This window comes from Coccidioides posadasii, chromosome 3 (assembly GCF_018416015.2).
Source record: "Coccidioides posadasii str. Silveira chromosome 3, complete sequence".
Taxonomy (NCBI): Eukaryota; Fungi; Ascomycota; class Eurotiomycetes; order Onygenales; family Onygenaceae; genus Coccidioides; species Coccidioides posadasii.
This window is the reverse complement of record NC_089409.1, coordinates 153,580-177,699: the sequence shown is the minus strand read 5'-3', so window position 1 is coordinate 177,699 and position 24,120 is coordinate 153,580. Positions and strand designations below refer to the sequence as shown.

Below are 24,120 nucleotides of genomic sequence, written 5' to 3'. Positions count from 1 at the left end.
TTAAATAATTTCTTCAGCCCTTTCTTGGCTCGCTGGCGAGCAAGATGTGGAATGGATAGTTTACTGCAATACGTTTGCCATCCAGCCTGCTCACATTCTGATCCCGAGTGGAGTCAACGCTGGATTAATTTATTGGAGCTTCTGGGTTAGCCAGGAAGAGAAAAAGGCGGCTACATGCAGATGCTTCGTTACAAACAGAGAGGAAAGAAAAAAAAGGTTGGGGGGAAAGAAGTGGAAGAGGAACTCTAAGGATAAGAATGTAAATGGTTCCAGGCGCCTTCGTGCGGGTTCTGGAACATCAAACGGTCAAAAAGAGGGCAGAGAAAAAAAGCCATTCGTCGAAACATTGATGGCGGAAGTCTGAAGATCAAAATCGAACGCACTCAACTAACAAACCAACTAACTTCTTTGCGCCAGAAGTTTGGTTGATTGTGCTGGTTGGCCAGTCGGCCGGGGCGTGGCAAGCTCTTCAACGTCACCCGTCATGGATATTTTTCGTCGAGATAGCGGTACCCACGGCCGGGGGTTCTGAGAACTGCATCCAGACCTGAAAATTCTGCAGTACGGAGATAAACTGGTGATTTCATGCTCAGAGCAGGCGAGTCTGATATCATGCCCCCTCCTCCAAAGTTTTCTGTCGTGGCCTGACAGAAAATGCTGCCGAAAATAGCACGGGGACCTCCTTGTGGCCACGCTGCCTGTGGGGAGAGCTCTGTTTCGAGAGCAGAGTACTCCGTAACGGGCCCCAGAACTCCCGCCTGCGTGATCGGTGGATGATGGCGCGGTGCCCTTTTTGGGTCTTGCTGCTATTCGATAAGCCTCTGTCCACTGAGACCAGCGGGTCTGCCTGTGTGTTCCTCCAGACCTCCTTGGGATGACTGATCGAGATCCCATAAGGTTTGATAAGCCGGCAATGCTTTGTGGATGGAATGATGTAACCAGTTAACCAGTCAACCGGGCTGCCATGCCAGGCATCACCCGCCACTCCACGAGTTTCCTGGTTGGTTGATATCGATTTTCAATGTATCTCCCTCGAGAGCTCTGATTCCGCATCGTCCAGACACAACCCCCCTCCAACGCGCAATGGAGAAATTGGTCTCAAGCACACTCTCTAGACCAAGTCGCTGGCTACGGCTAGGTCATAGTTACCGTACGCCCAATACTGTCCATGGGAGAGCCAGACACGCTTTAACCTAGACCGCCCAAAAAAAGCCTGTCTTGAGGAATTCTAGGCCTTATCTTCGCCTCCCAGCTGGACCCTTTTGTCTCGAATACCGATATCAAGTCGGCCGAGGGATGATTCACATACTTTGCTCTTCATTTTTTTCTCTCGTCGTATCTTATTACTTAGCCGCTGTCATCCTCTCAAAAATTGCCCCTCATACTTAATTCCTTTCATTTTTTTTTTTTTTTTTTTTTTCTTATGGGAATATAAACACAGCTAACTAACCAGCTAACTAGAGCACATTTTGATCTCGTTATTTTATTTTATTTCTCTTGCTTAATCCTAGCTGACTACCCGTCGAGCGTTTGCTATCGAACGCATTGGACCCTTGTCAATTCTGCCCTTGGAAGAAGGAATTTCACAAGAGATCTTCGACCAAATCTTGTATTGAACCGGTGTTTCACGCCATATCGAGTAGTGGTTTGCTTGCTTTTTCCCCGTCCCGGACCCGACAAACGCTTGAAAGATCCGTGGTAGTCGCAGCCTGTCTGCTCCAGTCCTGGTGAAAAGAAATCCTGTTGGAGGATCAATGTGGTGAGGCGAGACATCCACGGAAATCCTTTAGGGTGTTGTCACCTTTACTCCCATTGAGGAAGTTTCCGGGACCTCTGCGTAGCCGAGTGGGCACGGATTGCTCTTTGTCGTACTATGGAGGAAGAAAATCCGTACTTCTCAGTGAGCACTGAGGCCCTTCTGCCGACTTCTGCCAGCTGCCGGAGTTCACGAACACCAAGCCCTTCCGGGATCCATATGGCTCCATCGCGGCCAGCCTTGAGGCGTGATAACATTACCAGAAATGGCAGGCCAGAGGGCAAAGAGTTGCGGTGGACGAATCCCGTTGGGGATGCATCAGAGAATCCGCAAGATATCCTACCAGATAGCGCAGAGGACGGCAGGCCACGAGCTCCCCAAATACCACCTGCCGTCCATCTGTCCTTTGATACACCAACTTACAACGGAGAATCTGCTGACGATCATAATGTGCAACGGAAATTCGAGCGACGATTGACCGGGTTTCCTTCCGACGTTGACGAAGAACCTCTACGGCAAACCAGTTCGGAACAACGAAAAAGCAGGGAACTGCATTTCGCTTATGAGAGAGCGCAGAAACTAGCTTCGAGATTACGCATGCCGTCGTTTGCTCGGAAAGCCCGTCCCATGAAATCTAAGGATGACGGTGGAGGAAGCGGTGACGCATTTATCCCAGTTGATCTCAACGAAAAGGATGATAGCTTGAATGAACCGACACACCCAATGAACTCATCCCCATCTAGCATTACTGAAGCCCACAATATAGTTCGAAGATTGAGTAGGCATCGTTTGGACCCTTTGACTCACAACCGCCCTATCGATCTCCCCTCAGGCCAAGTCACTCCTTACGGAGAAAGGGATCCGAACAACTACGTGGAGCCACGGTCGCATTATCGCGGTAGCATATTGTTCAATCTACTCAAGCTTTACCATAATGGCGAGCAAGAAGGGCGAGAAGAGAGTCAACAACTTTCGTCGTCGAGCCTGCCGTTGCACCATTCTCCTCAGCAATCCATTTCTATACCTAGCACGCCGCGCACAAAGAGCAAATGGTACGACAAGTCGAAAAATTTATCCTCGAGTTCGCTCAGCACGCTGCTACCGGACGCACAATCCCGTCGTTCTTCGGTGGACCATGGGCTCAAACACTCCAGGAGTAGTAGCATGCTTGCCTCTGCGGCAAAGAAGCTCCTCCCTCGTCCCCGCCTTGAAGATGAAATTCGTATTTCGGTGCATATCGCGGAGACTATCTCACGCCAACGGTATCTGATGAAACTCTGCCAGGCGCTTATGAAGTACGGTGCTCCGACCCATCGACTCGAGGAGTATATGTGCATGACGGCAAGAGTCTTAGAGATCGATGCTCAGTTCTTGTACGTCCCCGGGTGTATGTTCTTTTCTTTCGGTGACTCTGCGACGCACACCACCGAGTTGAAGCTGTTGAAGTACCCCCCAGGACTCGATCTGGGACGACTGGCCGATGTACACGAAATATACAAGGAAGTGGTGCATGATGTTATCGGGGTCGAGGAAGCCATACAAACATTAGACGAAATCAACCGCCGGAAGGACAAATATAATAAATGGTGGCTCATCTTCTTCTATGGCTGTGCATCTGCCTGTGTGGGACCTTTCGCCTTCGAAGCCGGCGCCTTGGATATGCCGATAGCCTTCCTCTTGGGATGCATTCTTGGTGCACTGAAATACCTTGTTGTCCCCCGCTCCCCGTTGTATTCTAATGTCTTTGAACTCACCGCTGCTATGGTGACGTCTTTCCTCGCCCGTGCATTCGGAAGCATTCGGGCTGATTCGGGTGAATCCCGCCGCCTGTTTTGTTTCCCAGCCCTCGCTCAATCCTCTATTGCGCTTATTCTCCCAGGATACATGGTGCTCTGCAGCAGCTTGGAGCTCCAGTCTCGGAACATGCTCGCAGGCTCAGTGCGGCTGGTATACTCCATCATTTACTCGCTGGTGCTGGGATTCGGAATGATGCTGGGTACGTCCTTTTATGGAAGCATGGATCCATATGCAACTTCTGCATACGCCTGTCGTGGCGCAGCCCGCTTCGGCAATATAAACGAATACGCACGAAAGTTTCCATCTGTTATCCTTTTCACACTTTGCTTGGTCATGATCAATCAGGCGAAATGGAAACAGGCTCCGGTCATGATCATCATCTCGTTTGCCGGATACGTCGTCAATTTCTTCTCCGTTAAACGGTTTGCGAATAATACGCAGATCGCGAGCGTCCTAGGGGCCTTTGTCATCGGCGTCATGGGAAACCTGTATAGTCGTTTGCGACATGGGCTCGCTGCCGCCGCGATATTACCGGCGATATTCGTTCAGGTGCCGTCGGGCTTGGCCGCGAGTGGTTCGCTCCTGTCCAGCCTGGCTTTTGCGAATGAAATAAACCGCAACAAGACGGCCACGCATAACGCGGATAAGAATTCGCTCGATCCTATCCTGCCAGTGAATTTAACTGAGACGAGCAAGGGACTGCCGCAGTTGCTGGGGGCGAACAAGATGTATGGGAATGTGGTGTTTGACTTGGCGTATGGGATGGTGCAGGTTAGCATTGCAATTACTGTTGGGTTGTTTTTGGCGGCGTTGGTCGTATACCCTCTAGGGAAGAGGAGGAGCGGGCTGTTCAGTTTCTAGATCTCCCTTGGCACTCGGTTTACTTGGGGTTACAGGCGTTGCTTGGAAGTTTTCGGCGCCAGACGAACGCCATTCGTCTGCCGGTCATAAAAACACTTTCCTCTTTATCCTCTCTTGTTTCTATGTTATGAAGTGAGCTTATCTGTCTTTCGCACGGCTATATATGCGGAGACTACTCCGTACATACATACGGAATATAGAATTTTGAATTAATTATATATTTACTTGGACAGAGTTAAAGCCGTCAATTCCTATTGACATTTCAAATCATGAGATTGGCAGATGAGTATCAAACGCTCAACCGAAGTGACTGACCTCTGAGAGGGCCGTTGGTGTGCTTCAGAGTACCCAGGGATTGTTAAGGGGGTGGGTTAGGGATGGGCTAGGGGGCCTGGGGGTGAATCTTCAGAGGGCGGTTAGGGGGTGGAACCTCGGTGTTGGGAGTCACTCCGTACTTAAGGGGCTTTCACTTTACCTTAGGGTTTGCGCCTTTGCCACAACGAACCGGCGGATCGATCAGCGGCACGCCAGCAGCCGAGCAATTTTGGCGCCGCACGTATTCTTGGCCAGCCACAAAAAAAAAAAATAAATAAATAAAAAAATAAAACACTCACTCGTTAACGAAGTAGTGGACTCGCGGCCCTATTTGATTCGCGGATATTGCGGAAGCGAACGCGGAATATCGAAATTCCCCTGACGAAGGATGTTCTGACCTGCTTTGGAACATGCTTCTTTGAAAATGTTGATAATTTATGAGGCCGGCGGCCCGCTCGTGGCTGCTTCGAGTCGAACCTGAAACTCGACTGAAGAATCATCGTGGCAGGGGGTCCTGCAATAGTATCTCGGCAATTAATGGGAACTGCAACGGCGGTTCAGAGGTGGGTAATGAAAAGTTTGCAAGGGCTTCGAATCCCTCATCTCAAGGAAAAAATCAGCCCAATTGAACGAGCGAACGCTGGCGATGGGCTCAACTCAACCCTCCCAAGGAGGACGGTCACACGCCTTCCAAGTGATATCTGACCTCCATCTTGAAGTTGGCCGGCAGTACTCTTCGTTCGAATTTCCCGTTAAAGCGCCGAATCTTATTTTTGCAGGCGATGTTGGCTGCCTGGCGCAATATGACGAGTACCTCGACTTCATTCGGAAGCAGACGTGCCGATTCGAACGGGTGTTTCTCGTTCTTGGAAACCATGAGTTCTACGATATGACCTATGCCGCGGGCCTAGAGAAGGCGAGGGAACTCGAGAAAGAGCCTAGCCTGGATGGACGGCTTATCCTTCTTGACAGAACGCGCTATGACATTCCGGATTCTCACGTCACGCTTTTGGGGTGCACGCTTTGGTCAAGGGTGGCTGACGATGTGAAAGAGATTGTGAGATCGAAGGTTAAGGATTATCGGAGGATAGAGGACTGGTCCGTCGAGGTTCACAATTCAGGGCATGAAAAAGATAGTGGCTGGCTGAAAGACCAGGTCAAAGAAATACAGCGAGGGGGTGAACAGAGACAGATGCTGATCGTTACGCATCATGCCCCGTGCTTCGATGGAACCTCGAGTCCGCGGCATGCGCAGAACCCATGGACGTGCGCGTTTGCAAGTGACACGCTCCCGGATGAAGGCTGGGCGGGCGTGAAGTATTGGATCTTCGGGCACACACATTACACAACAGAGTTTACCAGGGGGGTTGTCAGAGTTGTGAGCAACCAACGGGGATACGTACTTCCATCGGAGTTGACGGAGAAAAGGCCAGAAAACAAGTTTGATGTCGAAAAGGTGATTTGGATGTGAACAATATGCAGTTCAGTGAACCCGTCGCTTGTCAATTGAAGTATCCGAAGTAGGTACATATCGGAAACTTTTCAACGACCTTAATATTTTTTTATTCCTCTCATCCCTTCCTATCTACGGAGTAAAGCAGAAAAATTTGCTGCGCTCTACCATCACATGTATTTGCTTTGCTTTAATGATGGGAATAGTCTTTCTCCCGTCGCACCGCAATCACTCTAACCACCACTACTCCGTATATTCTACAGCGACTGCAATCAATCTCGCTCCGAAAGGCCATATTCGTTCAATACACTTCTCGCCCCACTTTCGTGATGCAGTACTGCTATCAAAGTGAATTACTCACCGACGCTGCTCTCCCCCATCTGATAAATTTCTTGCCCGAAGTGTGCAGGTGGCCGAGTGTGATGCAGGCGCCCCTCTCTTCGCGAACCGCAATATCGCCACTGATGAGCCGTGGGGGTAACTAAACTACATATGTATGTCTGACAGGGGGTTTGAAAGCAAAAAAAAAATAAAATAAAATAAAATAAAAATAAAAGCCAGTTGAAGAATCGGCTGTCCCGCAAATAAATACCCGACTGCATTACGGAGTATTGTTAGGTCATTTGGCAGACAGGCAGGGATTAGGTGACGTCCACGCACTGACATCACTATATGATGAGTCCTCATTTGCCGCTTCAGATGTGAATACCAGGTTGACCAACTAACATGGCACGACTTGAGGTGACATAGGGCTAAATTCGAATCGGTTGATTTTAAAGCTGACTATCGTGATTCGGTAGTTCATGAGTCGAGGGCTGGGCATCCTCTTTGCTAAATATGGCGTTGTGCTCGTTTGGCCTCCCTACAAGACCGCACAAATGCGAGCTTGTAGGCGTTGCAAAGTCAATACTGGCCGCTCATATTCTGAAAGAGATGCCGTTTTCTTCCACTACTTTATTGCATAAGGCCATCGCAGTTGGCTGCATCTCCCACCCATGCCAGCTTCGGCAATTTCAGAATATCCAGGATGTCATGGACCTGCTCCAGGTCAGCCGCGCCATCGATTACCTTCAGCCCGCCACTATTGTCCTCGAACAAGAGTGATGCACCTTTCCAAAAGGGGTAGTATGTCTGATGCGGATTTCGACGTATAGTGGAGCCAGCGACATGCCACGGGCCTCCTTGTGTTGGGTATCAATGGACGTCTCCGTCTTGGAGAGTCGGATGGTCCTTGGGACTGGGGAGAGCTTTGGTCGTCTTCGCAAAGCTATAAATTGCTGGATGTTTCCCTGCCTTGATGGACTATGTTTCTCAAACTCATTCTAAAATCGTCAGACACAAGAACTCAATTTTATCCGAGTCTCCTTTTGATTACGAACAACCTACCGATTCGAACTGCGACTCCTCAGTGGCGATGGTCCGAGTCACGTCAGCTGTGGTAGCTCTGGGAGCTGTATGCCTTGCGGCATCAGAACAAGTGTTCGGTTTCAAATCGGGCCCTTCGGCACCGCACATCCCTCCGGGGCTCTCCCATGGGTTTCCACCGGCCTACTCGTCGAATAAAACCGACAAACCGACTCAATATTTCATGGCAGGACCGCAGTTAACAGGATACGCGGCAGCATCCGCGGTGAATAAAGTGCCTGTGATTCCGATCTCTGGGGACGGAATACACTGTCCAAGCAATACAGAGCCCAGTGCTAAGAGCTCCGATGGCTACCAGTGCACGTACGGAAATGCAGAGGGGACTATCCACGTTCACTCCGGACTGTCCAAGTGCTGCTATTCGCCTCAGGAATCGGTGTTCTTGCTCTCTACGACGGGAGAGACGTATCATGCTGCGAATTACTTCTTCGATAGTAAATTCTGCTGTGTTGACGAGGGCGAGGTGGACGCTTCGCTCACTGACGGCATGTGCGTGTACGGGCAATCGCGGCTGACGGTGCCGACTTCGTACGTGACCAAGTGCTGCTGGAATAAGAAGACGGATTCGTTTGGGGTACACTTGCGACAGTCCGTGCCGAACATTCCGCACGTCGTCATCAACAAGGGGACCAAGGTAGATATCTTTCCGGATCTGAGTGCGGGAGCGACAGTCGTGGACGCGGACATCTACCAGTCGTTTATGGCCCTGAAGATAATGCTCTGGCTCGGCGGGGCGATCAACGAGCATATTACGTTCACAATACAGGTGTGGTACAGTCACAAGTGGGAGATTGCTCGACGGTGGCAGTTTGGGACGTGGATCCCGGGCGAGGTGTACGCTGATTTCGAGACGCTGATCAGGCCTGACCTCTCGATCGACTACAAGGTGCACTACACGGGCAGTGGGATATTTGGGCGGCTGGAGGAGACGACCGGGCCGTTCCACATCGATACCCCTCCCGAACTTAAGCTGTTTCTGGGCAACCTGAAAATGTGCTAGGAATATCTCGTTTGGCATAAGATAAGTTATGAAGAAGACTGTCTCTGTCGGATGATTGGTCATTGACGCATGTTGTGTGGAGTGCTGGCCCTGTTGTCAATATCAAATTATCAAGCATTGGACGGCAGTGAGGAAGTAAATAGCTTGACATAGTTAATGCAGTTCCGTACTCCGTACATGAGATTATTTCTACAAACATCCAATGGGACAATGAAGCTGGATGTCGGATAACCGACCAACTCCGTGGCTGCTGGCTGTGACTGGTTTCTGTTTGGCAGAAAACCGGCTTTTAACGAGAGGTGAGTCCAAGTTTCAATGATGAGTTGGTTAATATTGTCTTTCGTTGCATATAGAGTACTATGGGCACAGTGGGTATTATAATATATACGGAGTACATGTTGTATGAGTGTGTGGGAGTTAGGGTTAGGTGGGACTTCCGGCGGAAAAGGGTTTTTACTTTTAGTCAAAAGACAACAGGGTGCAGTTCGGATGATTGCGGATAGAGGGGGGGTTTGCTCATAAGTCATCCGGGAGAGTTAATTAGTTATGATCTTTCCTTTCTTTTTTCCTTTCTTCTCTTTTTTTTTTTTTTTTTTGTTTTTTTCCCCCTCCTGCGTCAGGCGGACTGTGTGTGTGTGTGTGGGGGATGCGTGACTGGGATGTGAGGGCGTCGTGCCTGAGACTGGCCTTGCAGCAGTGGCGGTGCAAGTCTGTGGAGGTGGAGGAGGGAGGAGGAGGAGGAGGTGGTGGTTGATCTGGTCAGGAGGGTTATTAACTGCTCCAGAATTAGCTCTGAGAATTCTCCGAGAGAAGCAAGAACTGGCAGAGCGGGAGGCAGAGACAGGTTGTGAGGGTATTAACCAGGCGAGAGGATTTTGAAAAGGGGGGCGGGTTGGTGGGCTGGAAGAAATCGGGATGCTGGGTTGGGATCGGGAGATGGACATGCCAGGGTGCCGGCTCAGCCCCAGGAGAGAAAGCTTGTCTTGCTAGTAAGCGATCCAACCGAGAGACTCAACAGATGCTGAAAAAGAGAGTTAATACAGAGTACTCTGTACTCCGTTAGTTAGTTAGTGAAGAAAGTGGGTGGTTAATTTACACCGGTTGCTGTCAATTCACCCATGTTTGCTCTGTTCGTCCATGGCCACGATGCATCACCACTCCACTCTCTGATGAGGGTGTTTAGAGTGAGAGCAGACAGTGCAAAGGAAAAGCAATATAAAAAAAGGGAAAAGAAAAATAAAAAAAAGAAAAGAAAAAAAAAAGGGGGGGAAGGGTGAGAGAGGATTGTGATGGCTATTAATAGCTTCGTGTCGGCAGCCTTATTCTCCCCAACACACACACACACACACCCCCAAATGCAGCATCCTCACCCACCCCTGCACTGGTTAACAAGTATGTAGTTAAAAAAAAAAAAAAAAAAGAAAAAAAAGCGAAAGAGGGAAAAAGAAACAAAAAAAAGAGAAAAAAAAAGAGGCTGCCTTTTTTGCTGTGTGTTTCATCATCTTTTTTTGTTGGAAGTTAGCAGGACAACCACATTCACCGGTCCATCCACCATCACCACCACCAGCGACAGCCAGGCCAGGATCAACCCCCCGTGCCCCACTCCTGCTCAGCTTGCTTCTCGCTCGCTCGCTGGCTCGCTGGCCTGACATCACGTCCGCTCCGTCGCTCCCTTTCGCTCTTTTCACCCCTTCGCTCCCTTTCTCACCTCCGTCCCCCTCCGCCTGCAATTGAACCCCCTCCTCCCCAACCCTACGTGGCCTATCGCTCCCACCACCACCCATGCTTCTCTCACACGACTACTAGACCTCTTGGCTTGAAAACCACAGAGAGCGATAGCCAGGAGAGACTGAGACTGGGAGGAAGATCCGCCCAACGCTCCTTAAGACCCCCAGGATAGCTGGCCACGGCCCTCTCTGCCCGCAAAATGGTCCGGCTCCCGCTTCCTCACCGTATCAGCAGCAAGGCCAAGGCCCCTATCTCGTCTCCTACTACCCAAGAAGACGTCCTGGCAGCTCCCACGCCCGTCAACTCCGACTCCAGGCCCTTGATTCTCATCACGAGCGTCATCTGTGTAAGCTTCACCTCACCTCTCCTCCAACCACCAAGCTTAAGATGCTGACATCGCTCCTTCAGGGCAGGAACTTGGCCGCCAAAGACAGAAATGGGACCAGTGATCCCGTACGTGCCTGAGACTTGACCCCCAGATACATATTGGAATAAACTGACGTCGGTCTCTTAGTATCTGGTCGTCACCTTGGGGGACTCCCGCCAATCCACCCCGACCATCTCAAAGACGCTGAACCCGGAATGGAACGTGTCTTTCGAACTGCCCGTTGTCGGCGTCCCTCTGCTGGAATGCGTGTGCTGGGACAAGGATAGGTTCGGCAAGGACTACATGGGTGAATTCGACATCCCCCTCGAAGACCTCTTCATTGACGGTCGCATCCACCAAGAAGTGTGTTCAAATCCCACCACAAAGCCTTCCCCCCTCCTTTCTTTACTCGTTCTCCGTTGTGCGCAATGCTGACAAGTCCTTTTTTCCCCCCTCTTGTCTGCAGCCAAAATGGTATAATCTCCACTCGAAGTCGAAGAGCGGCAAGGATAGCGATGTTTCCGGCCAGATACAGCTCCAGTTCTCCCTCTTCGATCCCTCAAACCCCTCCGGCTCCCCGGAAGAAATCTCCGCCAAATTCCGGGCCCTGGTGTCCTCTTGTGACCCTGAGGAAGAGGAAGTCGCCCCCGTCGTGTCTGCGGAAACCGACGAAAAGTCGGAAGAGACCTCCGATGACACGACAGACGACCTTACGAAGCCTGGAGTCGCCGAAAAGAGGCGCCGAAGACTCCGCCTTGCCAGACTGAGAAACAAATCAATTGCTGCCCGCGCATACGAGTTCTCCGGTGCCAAAGAGGGAGTCTCTGGAATCGTGTTTATGGAAGTTGGCAAGATCTTGGACCTGCCACCCGAGCGGAACGGTAAGAAGAGGACTCAAATCAGTTTATATAAGAAAAGGGGGAAAAAATGAGTGCAGATTGTTAACTGTATTAACTGCCAGTCACCCGAACATCTTTCGACATGGATCCGTTTGTCGTCACATCCTTAGGCCGCAAGACACTGCGAACCCGTGTCATCCGCCACAACCTTAATCCCGTTTTCGACGAGAAGATGGTATTCCAGGTGATGAAACATGAACAGTCGTATTCTTTCAGCTTCACTGTGATGGATAGGGACAAGCTTTCCGGAAACGATTTTGTTGCTTCGGCGAATTTTCCCCTCCAGGCTCTCATTCAAGCTGGTCCCGTCGCCGACCCCGAAACCGGCCTCTATCAGTTGCCCGGCCTGTCACAACCTACAGTTACCACACCTCTTGCTTCCAAGTCTCGGTTTAGGCTTGCAATCTCGCGCTCTTCCTCCGCCAACAGCCTCTCCAAATTGGCAAGACCGGCTTTGAAATCACGAACCTCCGCCACATCCCTATCGAGTCAGTTCCAGCCGGTGGAACAACAAGCCAGCGCCCCCGGCACCGCTCCATCTGAGTCCGCGCCCCAGCTAAATTTACCAGGAACCAGTCCTAACTCATCGGATGGTACCGCCACGCCGCCCGATGCCGATGATCTAAAGTCCTACATCATACCCCTCGTCCTGAAAAACAAGGATCGATGGGAAGACAAACATGCCCCGGAGCTGCACGTTCGCGCCAAATACATGCCTTACCCTGCCCTGCGCCAGCAGTTCTGGAGGGTCATGCTGAAGCAGTACGATGCCGACGATAGCGGCAGAATTAGCAAAGTTGAATTGACGGCCATGCTTGATACTCTCGGTTCGACGTTGAAAGAGTCCACTATTGATAACTTTTTCCACACTTTTGCAGAAGAGAATGAGCCCAGCGACACGGTAGACTTGACATTCGATCAAGCCGTGATCTGTCTAGAGGAAAAGCTTCAGGCACTGCAGAAGAAGACGGTGGGGTCACAGTTACGTAAACTGATACCAAATTCTTCCATGTCGACGGGAGGAATAGCGGAGAGTGAGAATCAGTCCAGTGAGGATTTGAGTCCGCGTCTGGGCCCCTCTATCTCCGTCAGCGCTGACTATCGAGGTACAACTACCACGACTATGTCGCGTGATGAATCGAGCTCCAGTGAAGAAGGAACCCTTCATCCGGACGACCTAGCAGACGAACGGGGAGAAGAGCACGTCATTGAACTTCGTGAATGTCCTCTCTGCCACCAGCCAAGACTCGCAAAGCGATCGGATGCCGATATCATCACCCACATCGCCACCTGTGCTAGCCAGGATTGGCGTCAGGTCGATAATCTGGTCATGGGTGGGTTTGTCACCTCCAGCCAAGCACAAAGAAAATGGTATAGCAAGGTTATCACCAAGATCTCTTATGGCGGCTATAAGCTTGGTGCCAATTCAGCAAATATCCTCGTCCAGGACCGGATTACTGGCCAGATCAATGAAGAGCGCATGAGTGTGTATGTGAGACTAGGCATCCGGCTACTGTACAAGGGTTTAAAGAGTAGAGATATGGAGAAGAAGCGAAGTAAGGCTACGAATTGCTTTGATTTTTTTTTTTATTTTTTTTTTTTTTTCCCTTTCGGTTCAAAGAGGTTAGAATCTAACGAAGCATAGTCCGAAAAATGCTCAAATCCCTTAGTATCAAGCAAGGGAAAAAATACGACGACCCTGCGTCTGCGAGTCAAATCGAGGATTTCATCAACTTTCATCAGCTAGATATGTCGGAGGTTTTGCTTCCTCTCGAGGAATTCAAGTCGTTCAATGAATTCTTCTACCGTGCCTTGAAACCAGGAGCCCGTCCTTGCTCTGCCCCGGACAACCCAGACATCATCGTTTCGCCCGCAGACTGCCGTAGCGTTGTATTTGATCGAATTGATGACGCGACGAAGATTTGGGTGAAGGGTAGGGAGTTCTCATTAGAGCGGCTTCTTGGAAAAGCCTATCCGGAAGACGTACAACGTTACAAGGGTGGAGCTCTGGGGATTTTCCGGTTAGCTCCTCAGGACTACCATCGTTTCCATATTCCCGTGGACGGTGTACTGGGGACCCCTAAGACGATAGAGGGCGAATACTATACGGTGAATCCGATGGCGATCCGCTCTGCTCTTGATGTCTATGGCGAAAACGTCCGCATTCTCGTTCCAATCGACTCTGTTTCCCACGGGCGAGTCATGTTCATTTGCGTCGGTGCTATGATGGTCGGCAGCACGGTCATCACACGCCAGGCTGGCGAGAAAGTAACGCGCGCAGAAGAATTGGGCTACTTCAAGTTCGGTGGTAGCACCGTTCTACTCCTATTTGAGCCGGGCCGAATGAACTTTGACAGTGATCTCTTGGACAATTCCAAAGGAGCTCTTGAGACACTGGTATGTGCCCATGATTCCTCATCCAAGTTTCATTCTTTTAACTTTTACTGACCCTTCTAGGTACGAGTTGGCATGTCTATCGGCCATAGTCCACACGTCCCACAGTACACTCCTGACATGCGGAAACCCGACGAACTTATTTCTTCACAAGAAAGAGAGGACGCCAACCGCAAAATAGGCGGGGGTTCGACACCAGCGATACAATTAGAGGATCCATCGCAGTAGAGAAGTTAATTTAACATTACTTCCATGCTTTACCCGATTGCATTATCCAAGAAGCCTTGTATTTTCAACGACAGCGGCGAGCTTGAAAAATCTTTTCCTTTACTTTCCCTTGCTTTGATACCTCTTTGATCTTGAAAAATTAATTTAATATAGATCTGGGCCCTCGACGAAGACCCCCTCTCTTGCACATGTTTCTTACTGTTGAAATTACTCATGTATGCATATATACTTCCGCATGCACATGGTGGTACTGAAAGTACCGATTGTCCAACTCCTTGCATGCGCAGGGTGAAGAACTCTTCTGGTCTTATTTTTCCTGTCCTCTGCGAATATGTAGATTGGGTGTGCCGAGCTGTGTCTTGTCCCTGGAATCATCTAGAGAGGAATATTGTATAGCTAATACCAACTTCTGATAGATTTGGGGGCTTATCTATTCTATTTTCACCCCTCCTCGAGGGGAAGTTCTGCATTCATTCTGCAAAGAAGTCGAGCTTCGGATCCATGTGATGGCGAGCTGTGGAAGCATGCTGTTAGCTGCCTGACGAATTTTGGGTTCAACAGCGGCGCGGGCCGCCATCAGCGGAGCGCCCTGAGTTAAATAGTTAACCGGAAAGGTTGATAGAGCTCAGGCATACTTTGCTTTCGCCAGTCCATCTTCCAGTAGTTATACCCCACCGATCAGATATGAGTTCCCCGGGCGTGCATGAATTTTCGCTGCGGGGTTTTAGTGTTACAATGACAGAGGGCAAGTTAACATCACCCAGCAAGTCAGCCGATTTGATTAATGTAATCTATAAGCAAGCGAAACATATAAGTGAGCAAAACACTTCCCCACAGAATTAATTATTATTATTATTATTATTATTCATTATAGTCTTATGCAGTCAGTGACTATGAAGACTACCTAGCAGCTTTTCTGTTAGGATTTACTTAGTATACATTGTAAAAACTGAAAAATAAGAAAAACCAGAGTACTCCGTACTTCAAGACACTTTCTTGCATTTCTTCCACCTCCAGCTGCTTTGTACTAGCCCCTTCGATTTTTATCAATAAAGATAGTACAGAACAGGACCTTGTGTTATCAGGAAAATGCATTTAACATTGGGAATTCCGGTTCTCTCAGGCAAGGATCGACCCTGGATACATACCCTGAAACGTCCACTAATAGCCTTATCAAGACCCTGTTCAATGCACACCAGCAATGCTGCCAAACTGTCCAAATGAGGATTTTCAGCAGTCTTCTTTCTTTAAACATGGCCTCAACTACCATCACCGGAAGATGTCCGTGCCCAGGCTCGTGCTCAATATTTAGCAGGATCTGGCCCGGACAAGCGAAAGGCTTTTGGAGATGCAGGCCCACAATGGAATCCGCCACCTGCTTCGTTTGCATCAATGGGTCTGTTTGTCAAGTGGGGCGCCAACATTATGATCGCCGAAGGTCAAAGTCTCTATGCGGTCCGTCACTTTTTAAAAGGCAGTGTGCCAGTTCCTGAGTTGTATGGTTGGCGTACTGATGGAGGTGAGGTCTTTATATATATGGAATTGGTACATGGACAGACTTTGGAAAGGCTGGGACAATGAGCCCGAAGGACCGCGCCCAAGTTTGTTTAGAACTTCAGACTTGCATCTCCAATTTACAATGGCTTAAACAGGATCCCCAGTACCCATTTATGTAATGCATGCATGCTTTCTGTACGGAGTACTAATTGTGAAATTTGTTGATTAAAACCCACTGTTTTTAGGCAACATAAGTCGGGAACATATGTATGACAGAGCTATCGCCGATCGATTCATGGCAGAAGCAGGACCTTTTCAGTAGTCTGTCAAGGAGTTCCATGACTAGTTTGTTTTTCTCTGCCGGCGCCCAATGGCGGATCCATACTCCATTCCAATGGAGCCCTTTCGCTCTGAACTCCCTGACGATGCTGCAATAAGTTTCACGCACGGAGACCTCCATAGGAGTAATATCATGGTATCAAAGTCAGAACCATGGCGGGTTGTTTCAATTGTTGATTGGGAACAGTCAGGCTGGATGCCAGAATACTGGGAGGATCGAAAGGCGCACCTCACTTCAGAATGGAAGGGCGAGTGGGCTACCAAATATTTACCAATGATACTGCGGCAATATGAGAGCACAGAGGAGGCATGGTGGTGGTACACATCATCAATGGGATTTTAGAGTTGGGCATCCAACGCCCAGCTGCAATATCATATCATAAAGACATACTTCAAACAATTATAGTATTTGTCTGTACTGAAAATACCTGCGAAGATTAGGAGCAAGATATATTGTTTACATGAATATATCTCTTATTCTGGAACCCTGCAAATGATATTCTTAAATACCAGAGTGCATCAGCATCCTGCCTTCTGTGGCAGTACCTATCTGTAAATGTTTATCACTCAATCAGGTGCAGTTGCTTATCTTTCTCATATAGTGGGTTGGGTAATATTGTATCACCAGTGAGAGCAGTAGTTAAAACAAAATTAGTGTGTTGATGTGTTGAATCGATGCTGCAATCTTCTCTGGTAAAATATCAAGAATGAGAATGCCAGTCAAAAGGGTTAATCATTCTTCCTTTCTTTAAAGTTTACACAGGCTAGAGTGGTATCTGGTTCTGGGATTTCCCAACGCAGTCCTGGATTCCTGTCCCAATTCCCATCTCAAGAATGGGATCAGGTTGGACTCCCGGCAGACAAAAAGCTACTGAATCAGGTGCAACCCCCAGTGGAACAGCAGAAACTTCTAATAACCTTTCTCTTCATCTAGATCAGTAGTGTGGACAACAAGTTGATGTGGGACATTGACCTTCATGAGGAGAATGCAGGCTAGGTTGGGTAGTTCTATCACTGCTACAGCTGTAGAACTGGGGATCCCTGCAATCCTTCTAGAAGCAATGACCGCGATCATTGGGGTGTACAAATCACTGGAGGATCTACTGAACCATCACCCTGAAGACTGCTGGATCACTGCTCTCTTAACATTTGTGATCAGATTCCCATGGAGATCTTCCGCGGCTGAATGTAGGGTTGACCCTGGAGGACTACATGCCCGGCTATCAAGGCTGGTAGTGGAGGATGGGAACAGTGTGAGTGATGATCTGCAGCTGCCTAGGAGCATTGAACCTGACCACTACTTTATAGATAGACAATGGTGGTTGGGCGGGGGAAAGGAAGAAGAAACTACAGAAAGATGTTTTAGATGTTGATTTTAGTTCAGTCCTCTCTACGGAGTATTTCCACTCAAAATTAACAAATTGTTGATGGTCATCCACCTTGCCTGATTTGGACCTAGCGCCGCAAGCTTCCCTGCAAAGAACCTTCGTGCATTTGAGACACATGACCGACAGGCAGCCGTCGAGATGAGCTGTCCAGTGTCACTGCACAGAAAATTTCCCGCCATGAGCAGTGCAGTAACTTTGGCATAGCTCTGTCCAGCACCCACGGCTCTCAAGAGCAAACAGATCTCGGGAGACAGCTGTTGGGTACGAGAATTGTTGATTTCTTTTTGCTGGTATCATGGATCAGCTCACCCGTCATCTGCTTGATAAAGAAGTCAAGAAGTTCATTGACTCGATTGAGCCATCTTTGGTCTGCAAATTGGCTTCCTCCTTGCACCCTGAGAAGAAGTCGTGCCAGGTCTTCTCAGATCCACAGAAAGGGAGCTATAATATCTGCTTTCCAGTTGTTTTTACAGACGCAGGGGACCAGATTCCCAATGTCGAGTCAACTCAGAATGCTGAACGATGGATGATCCGAATCCCCCTGCTCCCGCGTCTCGCATTTCCCGAGGAAAAGATGCGTGGCGAGATTGCAACAATGAAGTAAGGAACATGAGATATTCCTGCTTCGTGGTCAAGCTCTAACATGCTGCCCTGCTACGTAGGTACATTGCTGAGAAAACCACTATCCCTGTCCCCCGTCTTTTGAATATTCCATCAACCGAGATAACGTTCTTAATCTTCCCTTTATGGCCTTGGAGTACATCACAGGCAAAACTCTCCATGGAACTGATGTGCCATGTCTTCCTGACGAGTTGAAGTCGCATCTGTTCGACCAGCTTGCCGATGTCTATATTCAACTCTATCGCCAGCAGTTCGATCATGTCGGCGCTCTCACGCTGGACAGCAACGATGAAAACTGGGTGTTTGAGCATAACCGCCCGCTCACCATTGAGCTGAATGACCAGGAACTCAGCGGGATGAAGAGTTCCGAGATTATCCCTGCTCACCAAACCTACAATTCTACCATTGATTATGCCTATGCTGTCTTGAAATTGATTTTCAATGATTTTTACCGCGGGAAAGATAGTGTTTTCGACAAGGAGGATGCACGGAACTATCTATATGGCATATTTGCGTCCCAGGGCATTGTGATGGAATGGGTAGACCCAAAGGACAACCACGGGCCGTTCATTCTCATGCATGGGGATCTTCGACCTCCTAATATCTTTGTGGATGCTGACCTGAACATCATCTCAGTCATCGATTGGGAGTGGAGTCACACGGTTCCACCGCAAATGTTTGTCCCGCCCTCCTGGATTACAAGCCAGGAGCTCCCAGCTGCCACTAAAAAGCCCTATGACTTTGCCTTTACGGTATACATTTCTCAGTTCCAGCGAGCCGCGAGAGAGCGGGAGGACAAACATTATAACCCGGATAACAAGCTGAAATTTATTCTTCCTCTGGTCAAACTTTGGAGCAAACATCTCATGTCAGATACGGTGTTCATTGCCTACGCGCTTTTAAAACCATGCTATTTTGGGAATGTCTACTGGAATCTGTTGGATGACATGTACTACGGAGAAGACAGTGACAAAAGAGTGGAGGGCTTCTTTAAACTTTGTCTGCGGAAGCAACAAGAAGAAGAATTGCAGAGAGTGCTGTCTGACCTTGAGGCTTTCCAGAAGGAATTAGCACTGGCAGGATTAGACCCAATCGAACCGCTCAAGCCCCCAACACTTGATCCAGCCAAAGGTAAGGAGGGTGCCGCTATACACCAAGTATGGAGGAAACCCAACCTTGAAAGAATCGTTGGCCTATTCTGTCGTTGGCTACCCTGCTCGCTGGTGGGTGTCAGTGTCTTCGTCTGCTGCATCATCGCCAAACGGCGGTAACATGGGTTTGTTGTTTCAGGACAATTTGATCATCAGCTTTGGATCACTACAGGAAAATATTTGGAGGGGATTGTGGATGTAACACTATTTTATGGCTGTGAGTGAATTACCCCTTCATTTTTGCCTGTGCCAGCACATCGTCCAAGGAGCCAGAATGGATCAATCAATTGAGTAAGAAAATACATCCCAATGTGCATGGTTGCCTAATCAAAGAGCTGTGGGCCCTGGAGGAGGGGTGGCTGGATGGCTGCTGAGACTTCACCTGGTTTCTTCTATCATGGGCATGGACTCATTTCTACAAGTGACCATCAGCTCATGATATTTCCAGCATTGTTGTCTTATAAGGCCCAGAGAAACCAGGTGATAAAAGAAGCAAATTGGTATTATTATGCTAATAATTCCCTATACTTGCTCCCTAGTGGTTTGGGTCCATGATCAAAGACAGAAGTCATTTGCACAGGTAAGGAAGTCTTTAAACCCAGCCTGCTTCTTAGCACACTGCTCAACATCTTGCTCACTATGCAATAAGGGTCCAATGATTGGAACACCCTTAGCCAACACCCCCTGATGGAGTTGAACTGAATTTGTTCACTTGGCAATCAAAGCTTGATCCAGCTCTCTTCTTCAAAGAACATTCAATCTCTTGCTCACATTGCATTGATCACTGCTGCTTCCTGGCTGGCAGTTCTCTGTAAAATGCGGTGTTTAAATAACCTGGGTAAGATTTAGTACGTTAATAAAATAACTGGAGGGAGGGTAGGGCCTAAAGAGTAGATGGTAGCTCTTACACCAATTTTCAGCTTCCATATCTGACTGCAACCCTTGGGCAATATCACAACACAATTTTGATGCTCTATGCTCTTCTCCTTTCCCGAAGGGCCACAACCACATTTCCACAGGTATAAGTTCCCTGTCTCATCTTGTGGTTGTACATTTGAAGAGGTCATCTGACTGAAGGAAATTTCTGTTCTTCAAACTAATGAAAATCTCACAGCTGCTGATGTAGGCACCTCCTGAGAAGTCCATGGATGGAGCCACAGAAAATTCACAGGTACATGCTACATGAAGGTGGTGGCTAGAGTCCACAAATTGGGCTGGAGGTGATACTGATCCTCTGACAGTCTGAGTTGGTTGCTGCCCACATGCTCTGCATGCATGATAGGAGCTTTTGTCTGAGAGCTGAAAGCTGCTGTAGAACCCTGCTCGCGAATGTGTGGAGTGGCAAGACATGGGGCTGTGGTCTTTCTTCAAGCCAGAAGAAGGCTGACCAGATGGACTGACACTTCTCAGCTGCTTCACAATTGTCCAGGGTTGCAGTATGCTGCAACAGCTCCATAAAACAGATAGGTGTTCAGTCTCACTTCAGCTGGCCTAGAGGAAGTGTATTGGTGAGAACTGGGGTATCCAGTCATTGTATAGGGCAGGCTGGACAAACTGAAGAAGTCTGGCCAGGTGGAGGAGTGCTTCACTTCACTGGGGTATGTGACACATTGAGATGAAGAGATGCCAATCATGGAAGGCTTACCCTCAAGGTGAATGTTTTAAGGAGATTCAGAAGCAGCTGTGTGGCTCTTATATAGAGGGCTGTATGTTGCCCTCAGCCATGTCTTCATTGTAACTTCTAGGAGTTTGTACATTCATGAAAGCATTGTGAAACCCCAGACCATGCATCAGGAGTCCTCATTATGGTGGATTCTGGTGGTCCTACCTTAAGCCAATAAGGATAGACTCTAAGTACATCATGTGATAAAATGAGGAGCTTGCGGGGTTTTGGCAGGGGTGTCAGCCGAAATACTTCCCCAAACTGCTTCACTTGGTTCCCAAACCACAGACACAACTTGAAGTCCAAAACTGCCTGCTGTCCACCAAGAACCTATTGCAAGAATATCTGAGTGATAAAGTGCTTCCAAATCAGCAGGCTACAAGGATCAAACACTTTCTCAAATTTATGTTTGAGATGAATTCTTGTGAAACTAGCAGAAAAACACAGCTCCACAACTTAGACTGCTTGTTACTGAAACTTTGTGGGCTCTCATATACTGTCTGTGAAATAGTTGAACTGCCTGCTCAGGCCTTTGATTTTCTTGTTGAGAATGCTGAAGACTTTGTCAAGCATCATGAGCTGGCATTACTTCTGTGCAGAGATGACATTAACAGGGTAGTGCTTGGTGACTTCAGCCTGGAGGATGAGGATTTATTCAAGAAGTTCCTGACATGTTTGTTGTCTCATTCCTCTAAATGTCATCAGCCACAGAACTAAATATTAAGAAAAGCACATATTGAGCTGCGCCTTGCTCAATGAAAAAGCCAACAAGTGGTGTCCCAAGCTGTGCAGCTGCAGGAGAGCTCTTGTCATCGCCAGCTACTGACTTTCAGCAGCAAGAATCTGAGTTTGTGCAGCCACACAAGCATGCTCGCGCAGAAGAGGAAATTGTTAAGGATGGAGAGCTTCGCGCTGAAAGATGTAAGAAACTTATTGCAATTATGAACAGTGAAAATTTCTAACAGCTTGGTAGAAATTCAGTACATATATTCAACACTCCCAGAAGCCAAATTTCACTCTTGGGTGACTTGCTCTCAGATGCAGTTCACATCAGCCGCCAGTGGGATATAGAAAGAAGTTTAGGCAAGCCCACAACTGATTGCCTTACTACTCTGATACCTAAAGATCCGACACAAGATATATCCATCACTTTGTGGGTTGGCCAGGAGGCAGGACTTCAGATAAATAACACCTTTAACCTCGTTCCAAAGTGGACATCCTTACCCACCCATGGAGGACCTTAATCCTACATCTCTTTGGGACACAACCGGTGCCATACTCTGATTCTTTTGCCCATTCCCAGATTGGTTTTGTATTCTCGGGGTCAAACACTATGATTAACAAGCCTCTACCTATTATCCAGGTATCTTTCTTGGCTTTGGGAAATAAGTGACTGGGCAGATGTTCTTCGCTTCCGCTCGATGTGATTTTGCCGCGCTATTTTATGGCTTGGTTAGTTTTGGCAAGAAGGACCGTTTTTAGAACCTTTACACTCATGTTGGAATCTATTTGGGCGGACATATCTTAATGGCCTCGCCTGTTCACGGCAGCTAGAAAGAAGCCAGTCTCCGTTAGATAGATATGTCTCAAAATATGACATATTTTCTGGGTATGGCATACACAGGTGCTATTGAGACCCAAACTTTTGAAACAGCAATTGTCTGAGAAATGAAGGCCTAACTTCATATTATTGTTTGTAGGTGCACAAACAGCCCAAATTAAATGGCAAATGCTGTAAGGTAGTTCACCACTAAACGAGCCACACCACTAAACGAGCCAAATTTCGCCAAATGCTCCACGCAACAAATTTATTAAATATCTCAACAACCAGATCTTTATTATTAAATAGCTATTAAATATTAAATAAATGTATTCTTTAAAGCATAGAAATTAGTATAGTTAGGAAAATAAACAGGTGGACAGCCTAATATTACAGCCAGAGCAAGAGATTTGGGGGGTAGATAGGAAAGAATTCAAAGGAATGTCAACAGTAGATTTCTCAGCTAGGGAGTCTAATGTCTTGCTAGGGATGCTTGTAGAGCTCTTACTTCCCCTTTTGGAAGGTTGTATAGGCTCTCCACAATAAGACTCTTTAGTAGGGGAGTCCTTCCAACAGCACTTTAAAGCCAGTGCTTGAAGCCCTGACTGCCAGTGTTTATTAGCATGTTCAACCACCTATTTTTCCTTCTCTGCTAGTTGTAAAGTCTTCTTCTCCTCACAAGCAACATGTTGTGCCTCTCTTTGTCTAGTACATTTAATTTTTTCAGCCTCTTGTTGCTTCTGGGTCTTTTTATGGGCATTCTTCTGTTCAATCTGTCTTTTTTCAACATCTCTAGCAGCCTGCTTCTTTTGAAGCTTCCATTGAAGTTTTGTCTCTTGTGTTTGAGCAATTTTATCAGCTTTTTCAGTCTCTATTTCATCCAGACACTTGCATGTCTTAAGAACTTTTGTTGGAGACCAGAACTGCACTTGACTAGAATTATTCTTATTAAGTAGATCTAGGGGCTTGCCTCACTTGTGGCATTGCTTCTCCATCACTAGAGTTAATCTTAGTCACTGATTCTCATGTTCCAGCAGTTCATTACAAAGAGCAAACTGCTCACTGGCTTGGATAACTCATCTAATACTCTGCAAATTTAGGCTGTGCCAGAGACATATTGGAGCGGGGTACGATGGGATGCCTCGTCAAAGTAGGCGAGTTGGTTGATATGGTGAGAGCACAAGAAAGGTGAAAAATCACCACATAGTAAGGGTATGGTCGAGTAGTAAGTGTAGAGATAGATATGTTCTAACAGACGCCTAAGCTTGCAAGGAGTAATAGTACTAAAGAGCCCCGTACTAACACAGGCAGCTCTAATGAGGAACAGTAGCAAGTTTCATGAACAAGGAATCTTCATATTCACTAACTAATAACCGAACTGGTAGTAAGGAACGAGTGTGTAGAAAAGAGCCATGGTGCGTGAAGGTAATAAGCAAGATGCAGGGGCTACAGGTGGTTTATATAGCTCAAGGATAGTAGCTTTGGGGTGGTTTGCGCCTCGGACCGGAACAACCTTTGTCCTAATGAGGTACCGGAATCCCCACTACATTTCCTCCTGGCCTTCAATGTTGGCGTCCCCTGACAACAAACAACATATAAAATAAAACAAAACCAATTTAGTAAAACAAGAGAATAATAAATAGTAATGAGCAGTCTGGTAAGGAAAAACATAGGAAATAAGAATAAGGAGAGTGATAG

General features: G+C 47.9%; 7 protein-coding genes across 7 annotated transcripts; all 7 read left to right on the top strand.

The window, feature by feature from the left end:
- Positions 1-1,873: 1,873 nt before the first annotated feature.
- On the top strand, positions 1,874-4,414 carry D8B26_004955 (uncharacterized protein; the record flags this gene model as incomplete). The annotated part of the gene is made up of 1 exon (XM_003066785.2): positions 1,874-4,414. One exon carries the CDS (start codon positions 1,874-1,876, stop codon positions 4,412-4,414), a length of 2,541 nt encoding a protein of 846 aa, XP_003066831.2.
- Positions 4,415-5,375: 961 nt separating this feature from the next.
- D8B26_004954 (uncharacterized protein) lies at positions 5,376-6,200 on the top strand (the record flags this gene model as incomplete). Its single annotated transcript, XM_003066786.2, has 1 exon — positions 5,376-6,200. One exon carries the CDS (start codon positions 5,376-5,378, stop codon positions 6,198-6,200), a length of 825 nt encoding a protein of 274 aa, XP_003066832.2.
- A 1,279-nt stretch (positions 6,201-7,479) lies between these two features.
- Positions 7,480-8,607, top strand: D8B26_004953 (uncharacterized protein; the record flags this gene model as incomplete). The annotated part of the gene is made up of 1 exon (XM_003066787.2): positions 7,480-8,607. The coding sequence occupies one exon, from the start codon at positions 7,480-7,482 to the stop codon at positions 8,605-8,607; it is 1,128 nt and encodes a 375-aa protein (XP_003066833.2).
- A 377-nt stretch (positions 8,608-8,984) lies between these two features.
- On the top strand, positions 8,985-14,674 carry D8B26_004952 (uncharacterized protein). The gene is made up of 8 exons (XM_066124660.1): positions 8,985-9,596; positions 9,675-10,681; positions 10,744-10,788; positions 10,850-11,065; positions 11,169-11,583; positions 11,664-13,157; positions 13,247-13,998; positions 14,059-14,674. The coding sequence occupies exons 2-8, from the start codon at positions 10,535-10,537 to the stop codon at positions 14,221-14,223; spliced, it is 3,234 nt and encodes a 1,077-aa protein (XP_065980741.1). The 5' UTR covers positions 8,985-9,596; positions 9,675-10,534; the 3' UTR covers positions 14,224-14,674.
- Positions 14,675-17,120: 2,446 nt separating this feature from the next.
- Positions 17,121-17,487, top strand: D8B26_004951 (uncharacterized protein; the record flags this gene model as incomplete). Its single annotated transcript, XM_066124659.1, has 2 exons — positions 17,121-17,312; positions 17,368-17,487. The coding sequence occupies 2 exons, from the start codon at positions 17,121-17,123 to the stop codon at positions 17,485-17,487; spliced, it is 312 nt and encodes a 103-aa protein (XP_065980740.1).
- Positions 17,488-17,742: 255 nt separating this feature from the next.
- Positions 17,743-18,051, top strand: D8B26_004950 (uncharacterized protein; the record flags this gene model as incomplete). The annotated part of the gene is made up of 1 exon (XM_066124658.1): positions 17,743-18,051. One exon carries the CDS (start codon positions 17,743-17,745, stop codon positions 18,049-18,051), a length of 309 nt encoding a protein of 102 aa, XP_065980739.1.
- Positions 18,052-18,193: 142 nt separating this feature from the next.
- D8B26_004949 (uncharacterized protein) lies at positions 18,194-19,339 on the top strand (the record flags this gene model as incomplete). Its single annotated transcript, XM_003066789.2, has 1 exon — positions 18,194-19,339. The coding sequence occupies one exon, from the start codon at positions 18,194-18,196 to the stop codon at positions 19,337-19,339; it is 1,146 nt and encodes a 381-aa protein (XP_003066835.1).
- Between the last annotated feature and the right edge of the window lie 4,781 nt (positions 19,340-24,120).